Here is a 12532-nt window from a genome sequence, read left to right as displayed (position 1 = left end):
TAATTCGTCAAATCATGGGATCATCACTTCGGTCCTCAGTGATCTCTGCCAAATACACCTTCTGTCTCCAAAGCAGAGAATGGTGGCTCTACCGTAGTACAGTTTGGTTTATATACCAAGCGGTGACGACTTTGAATAATATGCGCAGCCTTCCAAGCCATCACTACAGATCAAATCAAAAGATCTTCAAGGCACCACCTTGGTGGAAAAATACGTTTTTTATCCCATTATAATTTTTTAGTAAGTCTACAATACGTGGATAAATCAGATCTCGAAATAGATTGTTATTATAGATTCACCAATCAAATTGTCAAGGAAAAATGGACCCACGATGCTATTTTCTGAAATTCCAGCCCAGATTTTCTACTTTTCTGGATACTTTCTTGGAATTCTAGAATGTGAATCACTCCAATATCTAAAGTTATGTCTGGGGACATTACCATTACCAAAGAAAGAGCCTTCATCAGAAAAACAAACTGAATAACAAATTTTGGACGATTAAAAATCTTGTCACTCATTTCTCCACAATATATTGGAAATCGTCTTCATTGAGGTCTTGGATAAGGTATACCTTATAGTCCAGAAATTATGTTCTTGTTAAGATTCTTTGAATACTTGTTCACGTAGGAAAGTGGAATCCATGTTTTCAAACCAAAACATATTGACAACTGGGGCCTATATTGTTTCTGATTTACATAAATAGCTTATTTGACTTACTATTAGAGTGTGAGATAATTAGTTTTGCTGATGACACAGTTATTTTGTTGAAGCACAAACTTGGGAAGCATTGAAATCCAAATCTCTTAAAAATTTTACCATCATTCTAGATTATTTTACAGTAAATAAGCTAACTTTAGATTATGACAAAACAAGGCAAATGCTATTCACAAGCAAGAAGAAGGAATTTCCAAATTTTGAAAGTCTTAAGGTGGGAAATACTGAAATATTCAAAACAGATGACATTAAATACTTGGGGGTTCACATTGATAATCACTTACGATGGGAAATACAATCAGATTATATTGTTAAAAAATTACGACAACTGCTACCTGTGTTCAGAATGTTGAGAGATATATGTGAAATGAAAGAGCTCAGGCGAGTATATTAAGCGTTGGTAGAACCACATTTTAATTATGGCATTTTGAGTTGGGGTGGCCTGGCGGATTTTTATTGTAGACCCCTTGAAGTTATACAAAAATAGATTTTGAAAGTAATGTATAGAAAAAATATGACTTACCCTACTGATATTCTGTACAGGGAAGCTGAGGTGTTCAGCATAAGGCAATTATATGGAAGATCGCTTTTGTTATACCAGTATGAACGACCACAGATAATACCTAGACATTATGAGATCAGGGGAAATCCAGTACAGCGACCGCAAGTCGGAAAGACATTGGGATTAGAACATTTATAAACAACTTAGAAATCTGACGGTCACAGCAATACGTACTGAAAAAGAAGTCTATCTTAATTCTGTAGCTGAGGGACGTAATTCTAAAAAAGCTTGGAAGGCCTTGAAAGATCTTAACGTTTGCGCATCTAAGTCCACATCTTTGCCCTAGGTATATTTTCTTAGCGATCCGGAATCGCTAAAGAACTATCTTTCCTCGATTTCCAATGGTCATAATCACAACTGTAATTCAAAAATAGAATATTATTTAAAGAATTCACATCCTGGGGGCACTTCGTTTCATTTTCATATGACGACTATTCGGGAGGTTGAGAGTATTATTGATGGGTTTCGTAGTAATGCCTCAGGTATTGATGGGATAACTCTTAAGATGATTTCATATTGTAGACCAATCATAGTTAAATACATTGTACATATATTGAATGTTTGCATAGAACGCAATTATTTTCCGTATTCTTGGAAGGTAGCTCTGGGAAAACCAATACCCAAATCTAGAAATCCTCGTAACCATTCTGATTTAAGAGTAATTTGTATTCTACCACTTCTATCGAAGATTTTCGAGAAAGTTCTGAGTAATCAAATAGAACAATATTTCAATATTAACGAATTGCTTCCACAGACTCAGTGTGGATTCAGAAAGGGGTATAGTAGTGCGACAGCTCTTGCGACAGTAATAGGTGATATTATCGAAGCGTATTACTCTGGTTTAGCGAGTATTCTTGTCCTGCTCGATTACACTAAAGCCTTCGATACCTTGAATCATCGGTTGTTATGCGCAAAGTTACAATATTTTGGTTTTCAACCAGAGTCGGTGGAACTGATGTATTCATACTTGACCTGTAGAACTCAATATACATATATATCGATTGGCGATACTGTGTCGTCTGCTTTTGATGTTCTTGCTGGGATCCCTCAAGGGTCCGTACTAGGGCCTTTGCTTTTTATAATTTATACATCTGATATAATAACGAGTTTCAAACATTGTAGTGCTCAGGCATATGCAGATGACACACAGTTCTATCACCGATTCTCTAGGGGTACATATGAAGAAGCTTCGCGTAGAGTCAATGAGGATTTGAGTCATCTAGAAAAATTATCACGCGAACATAATTTAATACTCAATCCCGATAAAACAAAAATTATGTGCTTTGCCAACAAGAGAACAAAAGAATTTTTGACCATGAATATGAATGTAGTCATCGACACTCAAAAGCTTTATTTCACAGATCAGGCCAGAAATCTGGGCTTGCTTCTAGATACAGATATCCGCTTCACGGAACACGTTAAAAATTTATCATCAAGGCTTACTCTAACCTAAAGTTGATTTATCACAGCCGCCATCTCTTGGACACTAGAGCTAGAAGAACTTTGTGTGAGTCCCTTGTCTTGTCTCAATTCACATATTGTGATTTCATTTATGGTCCTTGCCTCATCAAACTGGACAAGGAGAGAATACAGAAGGTTCAAAAATCGTGTTTTCGTTTGATTCACGGTGTGAGAAAGTTTGAACCTATTTCACACAGGATTAAGGAAGATAAGTGTCCTAATATGGAATCTAGAAGGCTATATCACTTGGGTTCCTCCACTCATGGAATTGTCGCTAATCCCGGTAGTCCATATTTTTTGAGATGAACGTTTGTTAGGCATAGTACTGTGCACTTCAGAGCCACGAGATATAATGATAAATTCATATTACCACATCATAAAACAGCTATGTTTACGAGAGGTTACATTTACCAGTCCATTTTACACTATAATGCATTGCCTTCTGACTTCAAAATACTAAATATGAATAAATTCAAATATAAACTTAAGGACTTTTTACTCAATAAGCAATGATTCACTTTGACCTTGTATTTCTATATGTGTAAAATTACTGGGTGTGTATATATATATATATGTTTTTTTTTTCTTGATTTTTTGCCCTTGCTGTGGTGGGGAGGAGGTGCTGGGTGCTTTCTGATTCACATATTAGTTTTATTTCAACCATCTCGTTGTTTCAATCTTAATTAAAATTATGCAATATTAGTCTGGCTTCGTACATCATTGTGGGGTTGAGTTGAATAGCTTGCTAGACTTCGCCCTTGATGTCATGATTGCTAGGCATATTATAATCTTCCTCTGAATAAAGACGTTATTTATTTTATTTATTTATTGCGAACTTTTACCTACCTTGCACCGGTTTTATACATATAGCATCTCACCTTCAAACCTAAGGGCAGTAAATTCTCGAACACTTTTCACCAGAGGAATCAAGACATGGATCAAGTCACAAGATAATGAATTTTGGAGGAGAATTTTCAACTAACTTTGTTAAAACATTTGGTTTGTTGAACTTATATTGTATTTGTTTTATCTAAACTCATTGGTAGATGTTTTTTGGAGTTTATGGTTTTTATATTATTCCCCCACGAACAAGTATATACTTTTGTGGGTTGTAATTTGTTTATTGATGCGTACCTTACAGATTAATAGCATTTCAGAAACTGTTTTTGTTATATTTTTCTGCTTCAATAAACTTATTCATTTATTAAAAAAAAAATCGTACAAATAAAATTATGTGAAGAAGTCTAAATCTTTGAGCTCAATTAGACAAAGGAAAGCCAAGTTGTCATATTAAAAGAAACAAAGAAAATCAATTTACTCATTTAATACTAATGTAAGGCATATTACAATGGTTTTTTTGCCTACAAGTACGACAGCCCCTATTCATCGAATAACAAGGCACCATCAACACTTGGTCTTTCAAAGTACTGAGTCATACTTAATATTCCTTAGGCATACAAATATATTAAAGAAACTCTGATTCTATAAATAAGTAAATAAAAAAAAATACCAGTTACAATATAGGTAATTATGTGAAATATACCTGAGTGCACAAAATTCAAATCCTACCTACAATAAAACAAGAGGAGACAATTAAAACCAACCATATTATCAATTTAGTATATAAAAAAAAATTGAGAAAAATGTAATGCAATAATATTGAAAAATTTTTAGATCATAGTCACATGTGTATAGTAAATCATGAAGTAAAATAATCATATTATAATTATACATTCAATACAATAAATCATTCAAAATAGGAATACATTATGATCAATTTCGATGAAGATCAATCAAGATCAATTTCAATATCAACTAAGATAAATTTTGGTGAAGATTTAAAATATAATCAAAAAGGACCATAACTACTACAAAAACATTCAGGAAATCCCAACCAAATTGTTAAAATATGATAACACTTAAGAAATATAGTTGAAACAATTAACTACTCAATAACATCATATCTTAATATATTCATCAAGATAGTTTTTAAAAGTATTTCTCTGCATAAGAAAATTGCTTATTTTGATAAACATATAGTATACAGATATGAAATATATAAATATTTACAGTATTTGGTATTTTCCATTTTCTATTCTTTCTTACAAATTCATCCTATGAAGTGCACTTAATGTTAACAATTATAGAGATACAACTCCCCAAAGAAAAATTTATAAAATTTCAAAGAATGCACCAAAAGTAATAAATAACTAGTCAAAGTCTTGATCCATTCATGCATTGCAAATTCACAAGGACATGAATCGGAATTCAATTATTGAACAGGAGACTAGATTGACTAGAAGTAATTTATTTTCGGATGTGATTTATCACTTTTGGTTATTAACTTATTCGACAAGATGGTCAAATTGAGAAATCAAATTTAAAATAAGCTTTTGCATTCACTAAACGTTTAAGTTCATCGAGTTGAAGTATAGAAATGAAAATATTGAATCAAGGACTTTTTTGAGAGTGTACACTATCTTTCTCACTAGGTTCTTAAGTACAGATTCATTTTGATTCTGCGCAGAAATTGCTTCATGGATTCTAAACTGCCTTACGAAGATTACTTAAAAAAAAGAAAAGAATAGAATCCAACAGAATCTAAATGAATCTGCACTGACGAACCTAGAGCGAAAGGTGTTTACACCCTCAAGATAGCCATAATGAAAAGAGTTTCTAAATATTTCGTAACAAGTTGAAACAAACAAAAAAGATAAGACCCAAAAAAACTCAGATGCAGAACAAATTTTTGGAAGAGATTGAGAGATTTCTTACCTAACAATTCTAAAACTTGTTTTGTTGCGGAATTTAGGGGTAGTTGACGAATATTTCTGAAAAAAATAAACCAGCAGTATGAAAGATGACAGCATTCAATCTAAAAAAAATTGTAATAAAAATGAGGTAGTATTCACAGCTGGAAGATTTTTGTACGTAAATGAAGTCATCATATGGTAACGTGATAATAGTCAATTGATGATTTCTATGCCAACAACCATTTTGGTATTCGGAACTCCCTTAGACGACTTCTTCCTCAACTTTCGGGACATTCTGGATATGAGTGAATTAAGCCTTTACTTTTTCTTCGCAAAAACTTATTTCAAACTTGACTCTACCCCTTGCTTTTATTGTCGCATCAATGTGAGATAGAGAAAAAAATATAGGCTAAACATATTCAATTCTCAGGAATCTGGCCCCTTGGATTTCCAGAAACCAAAAACAAGATAAATTACAATGTTCAATTGATAAATTGTTCAGTTATAAAATGTTTTTTATGATAGTTATTTTCAATTACTCAACTCTCACTAAACCACTATCACATTTCATTTTAATTTATTAACAATCACATTCTTTTGTACAAATATTTCTTAAGTAGGGAAGCAAATTATTGATTGAATATAAATCCCACTATTCAACTCAGTCAAAGATGTCTGGAAGTGGAACATTTTCAAAGTATGCTTGATTAGTAATCGATTTTTCATCTCAAGAAATTCAAGATAATCAAATCAAATTTGGACATGAAAACGAAAAAAAATCAAATTTTGGAATGAAACGCTAAAAATGTCTTCAGTTTTCGAAATACTGAAATATAAGGTAACATTCTATCTATGAGTAATTTCTATAAATTTATTTGAAGTAAAGGCAGTTGCAAAATAAGGTATATATTGATATATAGATATAATAATTATATCGTATAATCTATAAGACACCTCCGCATAATAACTTCAATTTTGAAGACCTAACAAAAATAATAAAGAAATTCACTGCACCCTTCAACATTTACATATACTCATGCACGGCTTGAGGTATCTTATTTAAAAAAAAAAATACAAAAATTGATTATCGGTTCACTTTTCTTTTAGCTACAGCGACTGTCCTGATTTTTTTAACACTTGGAGAGCCGTAGGCAAAGTCATCTGTTTGGTCACTCATTTTTCGTTTTCTATGCATCGGAGCAAATTCAAGATCTACTTCCATACGCTGCGCCCTCATTCTGTTTCGTATTCTTTCACTACGTCTAGTAGGTTCTAGTACCACTTTCGGGCGTCTTTTTCTACGTGGTGGTAAAGGATTGTCTAAGGAACTCTTAGCAGAAACAACAATTCCACTAGAAGCTGTCGACTCTCTAGCCAAGTCTTCGGCCGTTTTGATAGATAAGTCTAAAGCAGATAGCTCATCAGTCTTTTTCTCAAGTGAAGGTTGGTTACTTCTTGGTGATCCTTCACTATTAAAACTGAAACGAAAATTCATTCATCAGTTGAAAAGATATCTTTCCTGAAATTTCTACTCAGCTTTCATGAGAAGAAAAGATGAAAAGAAATCGTTATAAATACACTGCGCAAAAAAATTAACGCACATTCTGAAAATCTCAATTTTAATGAAAGTTAACTCTAACTGACTTTATAACTTATTTTTTATGTTCTCTCGAGAAGGTTTTGAACGAAACAAGACACATTAAATGGAAGAAAAATTTAGGATTTCACCGAATCTTATGTGGAAGAAGAGAAATAAACAATTTTCAAAATACTGGAATGCTGATAAGTGATTTAATACTTGGTATTTCCACCCCTTGCGTTAATTACGGCTCGGCAACGACGGTTCATACTCAAAATGAGTGATCTTAAAATGTTCTGATCTAATCCTTCCCAGATTTCTCTGAGTTGGATTCCTAAGTCATTAAGGGTAGCTGGATGATTTTCTGAACTTCTCAGCCTTCTATTGGGGTTGTCCCAAACCTGCTCAATCGGATTGAGATCTGGACTTCTTGCTGGCCATTCCATTCGAGAGACTTCAACTTCTTCAAAGTACTCCTGAACGATGCGCGAACGATGGGGTCTGGCATTATCGTCCATAAAAATTAAATTTTCACCAATGTATGGGGCAAATGGCACTACATGCTCTTCAAGAATGTCCCTTATATACCTATCAGCATTCATAGCTCCATTATCAACGACCACTAGGTCTGTGCGAGCAGTCAAAGATATTCCACCCCATAGCATAATCTATCCTTCCCCGAAACCAGTAGTATTCTGGAAATTGCACTGAGCATATCTTTCATGTGGACGTCTGTATACAAGGGAACGTCGATCACAATGGTAGAGGCAGAATCTAGACTCATCTGTGAAGAGAACTCTTTCCCAATCAGCCTCTTCCCAATGGATATGCTCTCTCGCAAAATCCAAACGCGCCCTTCGATGGGTTGGGGTAAGAGCTGGGCCTCTTGACGCGACACGAGGCCTTAAATCATATTCTCTGAGGCGATTTCTTATTGTCTGAGTGCTAACTTGCACCCCATGAGTTTGCTCAAGCTGATTTTGAATGAGACGAGCGGTAGCAAACCGTTGTCTCAACGAAGAAACTCTCAAGTAACGTTCTTGAATGGCACTTGTTACCCGTGGTCTACCCTGTCCTGGTCTTCGGACATTCATACCTGTCTCCCTGAATCGCTGCAACATTCTGGACACACTTGTATGGGAAACTCCAAACCTTTCTGCAATTCTTGTGTATGTCCACACTTCTTCTCGCAAAACTACCGCTTGGGCACATTCCTCTTGGGTCAAATTGCGTGTTTCGCGTTGCATAGCGATCGAGTGTGAAAATCAAACGAAATAAAAACTATTGATCACTAGAATTGATCGAGAACAACTGATTTCAGAATGGAGCCAATACATTCAAAATCTGATAATCTCATCTTTTTTATTCCTGCTCGGAAAAAATATCTGTATTGAAGAAAATCGTTAAAAGTGGATAACATATGCATGCATAATTCTGATAAAAATAATTATCATTGAGAACACCTTCAGTTGTAGAATAAATTTGAGATTTCCATAATGTGCGTTAATTTTTTTGCGCAGTGTATTTGAATATTAATAATACAAAAGTGACAATATTCCCACAAATATCGTTTAGTAATTTTTCTCTTTTAAAATGTTGGTTGGTAGAACTGTTTTCTGTATCACAAATTTGACAGATAATAGATGAAGGGGGAAGATGACAGGAGAGTTCTTAGTACCAACATATAATAATTAAATATTACCAAAAAATATGTGTGAAACTGAGATATTTCCGATTTTGTTCTAAAATGTATGAAAAAATGAACGAATTTGCCACAGCATTAGAGAAAAATGATTTGGAGTCAGAAACAAATTATTGAATTTTCAAGATTATTACAATCAAACAAAAACAGATGAAAAGCGACCTAAAAAGTATATCAGACAACAACTTACCTTCTAGATGAGGATGCACTATCCTTATCGGAGGAACTCTTCTTCTGTCTGCGTCGTTGTGCTAACTTAGCACTCAGGACATCTTGCAGTCTGAAACCTTCCCTTTGGGCTTTATGGAAAGCATTGAAAGTATCAATTACTTTCCTTTCTGCCGAATCGCTGACTGCTAATAATTCTGGTGTCATCAATGGGGTTTGTGGCAGCGACTGTGTTCCTTGTATCCAGGCGTTTTGTTGTAGATCAGACATTTGTAAGCGTTGACTAGAATCCACTGTGAGTAATCCTAAATGGAAAATATTAGTTGTGAATTCTTCAATATTATGATTATAGACTAAAAACTCCAGTAAAACTGGGATTTTCGCTAAATAATTTAGAGGAGAAATTCCAAATATCAGTAAAACTTATATACTTTCGTGTTTTTCTAACTCACCTTTCACCACAACTTTGGCATCTGTTGATACATTATTCCACGCTAAATGTGAAAAGGAGAAATCTCCTGCTTTTATTTTATCTTCAATGCTGGTGTAACTGCCATCATTGGACTTCTCATGGAAAGGATCTCTACCGCAGAGCATCATGTACAAAATAACCCCTAGACTCCATAAATCACAATTTTCATCGTAGCCATCAGGATTACCTTCAAGAACCTCAGGTGCAGCGTACTTGAGTGTATAGCAAGGTGTGTGAAGTGCTTCCTTCTCTTCTTTCAATCTGGCGAATCCAAAATCAACTATTTTTATTTCTGCATTCTCATTAGTAGATGTGAAGACTAAATTTTCAGGTTTCAGATCTCTGTGAACTACACCTCTGGAGTGAATGAAACTGACAGCATTCACCAGTTTCTTCATGATAGAAGATGCTTCACCTTCCGTGAATTGCTTTTTTTGTCTTATCCTTTCGAAGAGCTCACCACCCTTCAAGTACTCCATCACAAGGTAGTTGTAGCGCTTGTCTTGGTGAAAATCGTGTAATGTGACAATATTTGGATGTCCTTGACAAGCTCTCAACATGTTCAGTTCTTGTGTGCAATCGTGTCTTTTATCCACAATCTTCACAGCATATTCTCGTCCTGTAAATAATTCATCAACTGTCAAAATGATGATGTAACTAATTATGCAATTTCGAGCATCACACAGATATAAAGTAGACCATTTTGCTCAACCTTACTAGGCATTTTTACTGAATATATATATGCTTATTTCAACATTATTCGTTTAAAATATAATTTCATAAGAAGAGTAAAAGTCAATTTAAAAAAATACAGAAAAACCTTATATTAAAATTATAAAGGCGTTTTTCGGGAAGTTCTTTCGACGTAAATACAATATATTCTCGATTTTTTCTTTGTTATCGATTTGTTCTTTACTCTTTCATTCTAGCCGAAAATTGGGGTTCATAGTGTCTGATTGCCTTTACAGGGACAACAAGCTTGCTTACAGTGCAAATAACTGCTTCTTTCATTGTTATTCTTTGTATACTTTTTTTTTGTAAAACTCTTGATAAAGTCAATATTTTAAGTACTTTGTACCCTGGTAGCAGTTGCTGGTTAGTGAATTGGTCAAATTATGAAAACTTCCTTTATCAGAACATCATTGGGTGCTAGTCCCAGATGACAAGCAAACTATGTTTGACTAGGAATGTAATTTTATTAAATGGACTTTTTTGAATAGGTTGATCCAATTCCCATTTTGTGACTTTCGAATTTCCTCATATGGCATTTCAGACTTTTTCAAAAACAAGTATAAAATTATAAATTGAGAAGTTTGGATATTCAAAGTTCTTCAGAATATCAATTATGTATATATGTACTAACTAAATACAACAATAAATTGATTTTCCACAACAAACCTGTAAGTTTATGTGTGCATCTTCTGCAAATTGAGAATGCACCATCTCCTAGCATATCATCTCTTAAGATGTAGTTCTGGAAGAACGCAGATTTTTCTGCTTTACATTTTTCTAAATCGCTTGGATCAAAAGAGTAGGAAGTTGGTTCGATTGCTTTCTCATTAGATCTAGGTGGTGCAACAAAAGAATATCCTTTAAAAAGATCCTCTTCATCACACTCGGGAACAATGCAAGGAGAATCAGTTGGTATCATTGTGGTGAATTCTTCAGCAAAATTCGAAACATCTAACTCGTTTCTGAAAAAAAAAAAATTAAGTCGTAATTTCTGTAAATCACATTAATGTGATATCAAAAGTTGTTTCTAAGATTCATTGCTCATTTGGTAGTCTACAGTAAAAAATCCTCCAAGGTACGCAACAAAATTGTTGTTACTAATGTCTTAAATTTATCTATGTCATCCATTCAAAATAAACTTACCTTATAACTGGTCGAAAAGGTGCTGGAATTTCTTTCCTGTAAAGTTTTTCCCAATCTAATGTTTTGAAGAAAGGATGCCGTTTCAGTTCTTTAGCATCGTCTTTGCCCCCGCCCAATCTTTTTCTAGGATCCTTTTCAAGTAATCCTGACAGGAAGCTTGCAACATCTTTTCCAAGATCTATAAAAAAAGGTAGATTGTAATATATTTCACTTTAATTTTCGTGTTTTTGTGCTTACAATCAGGTATAGGCGGGTCTGATTTCAGAATTCTCCTAGTGATTTCCTGTTGGCTGTTCCTCTCTCCTTCCACAGTGAATGGAGAGGACCCTGTCAGGAGTTCGTATGCGAGAACGCCTATACTCCACCAATCCACAGACTGAAAAAAAAAGTTTTCATATATTAGGTGTACACCATTGAAATATTAATCGATTTGTATCTGCATCATGAAGTAATTCTAGATTGAACATGTCAGTTAACGAGCCAAATTCTAGTCATTTGCGGGAGGTTTTAATTTTCTGCTTCAATATGAAGAACTCTGCGGCTGAGGCTCATCGAATGCTCCCAAATACCTATGGTGAGGCCGCCATTAGTGAAAATACGTGCCGAAAGTGATTTCATTCAAAGCTTCAAGAACGGTGATTTTGACGTCAAAAACCAGCGAGAAGAGAATTGGAGGCATTACTTGATCAAGATTCATATGAAACGCAACAAGAATTTTCAGTATCATTGAGAGTGGCGCAACAAGCCATTTCAAAACGACTGAAAGCGCCCATTCACAAACCTCCATTTTTGTATGTAATAATTTGGACTTTTTTTGTAGATCATTTCATTTATCATAATATACAACCTTCGTTTGAGTTGTCAACTGGCTAAAATAAATATTAATTTTTCATAATAGTATTTAAAACAGTGCTGGAATGAACTCATTACAGCATTGTTTTCAGTTATATTTTTCGTTTTGTGGTTGTCTACACTGACTTCCTATCAAATTTAAATACAAGTCAATTGTCAATATAATATAATTTGGATATAGTGAAATGATTTGCAACATTATTCGCTATTTCCCTTAATTCTGGTTATGTTAAATTGATTTCGTCAGACATAATTCACGAATTCAATGCGTAATTATAAACTATTTCAAAATTCAAAACGTACGATTTAAATTCAAATTCCGTAATCTGTCAATATTCTGAACAGTTACACCAACTGCCAACTGAAATAGAGAAAATATGGTCTAATCGTGTTG

General features: G+C 34.1%; 1 protein-coding gene across 3 annotated transcripts in view; it reads right to left on the bottom strand.

The window, feature by feature from the left end:
- Positions 1 to 4045: 4045 nt before the first annotated feature.
- The window catches only part of LOC123672012 (ribosomal protein S6 kinase alpha-5-like), a 111295-nt gene continuing 102808 nt past the window's right edge, over positions 4046 to 12532 (bottom strand). For all 3 annotated transcript variants that reach the window (XM_045605954.1, XM_045605953.1, XM_045605955.1), the window contains exons 6-11: positions 11524 to 11662; positions 11287 to 11464; positions 10810 to 11105; positions 9392 to 10030; positions 8962 to 9244; positions 4046 to 6968 (exon numbers count right to left, since the gene is read on the bottom strand). In XM_045605954.1, coding sequence (XP_045461910.1) covers positions 6575 to 6968; positions 8962 to 9244; positions 9392 to 10030; positions 10810 to 11105; positions 11287 to 11464; positions 11524 to 11662 — 1929 coding nt within the window. In that variant the 3' untranslated portion in view covers positions 4046 to 6574. The remainder of the gene's footprint in view (positions 6969 to 8961; positions 9245 to 9391; positions 10031 to 10809; positions 11106 to 11286; positions 11465 to 11523; positions 11663 to 12532) is intronic.

The sequence above is a fragment of the Harmonia axyridis genome, chromosome 2, assembly GCF_914767665.1.
Source record: "Harmonia axyridis chromosome 2, icHarAxyr1.1, whole genome shotgun sequence".
NCBI lineage: Eukaryota > Metazoa > Arthropoda > Insecta > Coleoptera > Coccinellidae > Harmonia > Harmonia axyridis.
Note: the sequence above shows the minus strand (reverse complement) of the source record. Positions and strands in the feature narration are given on the sequence as shown.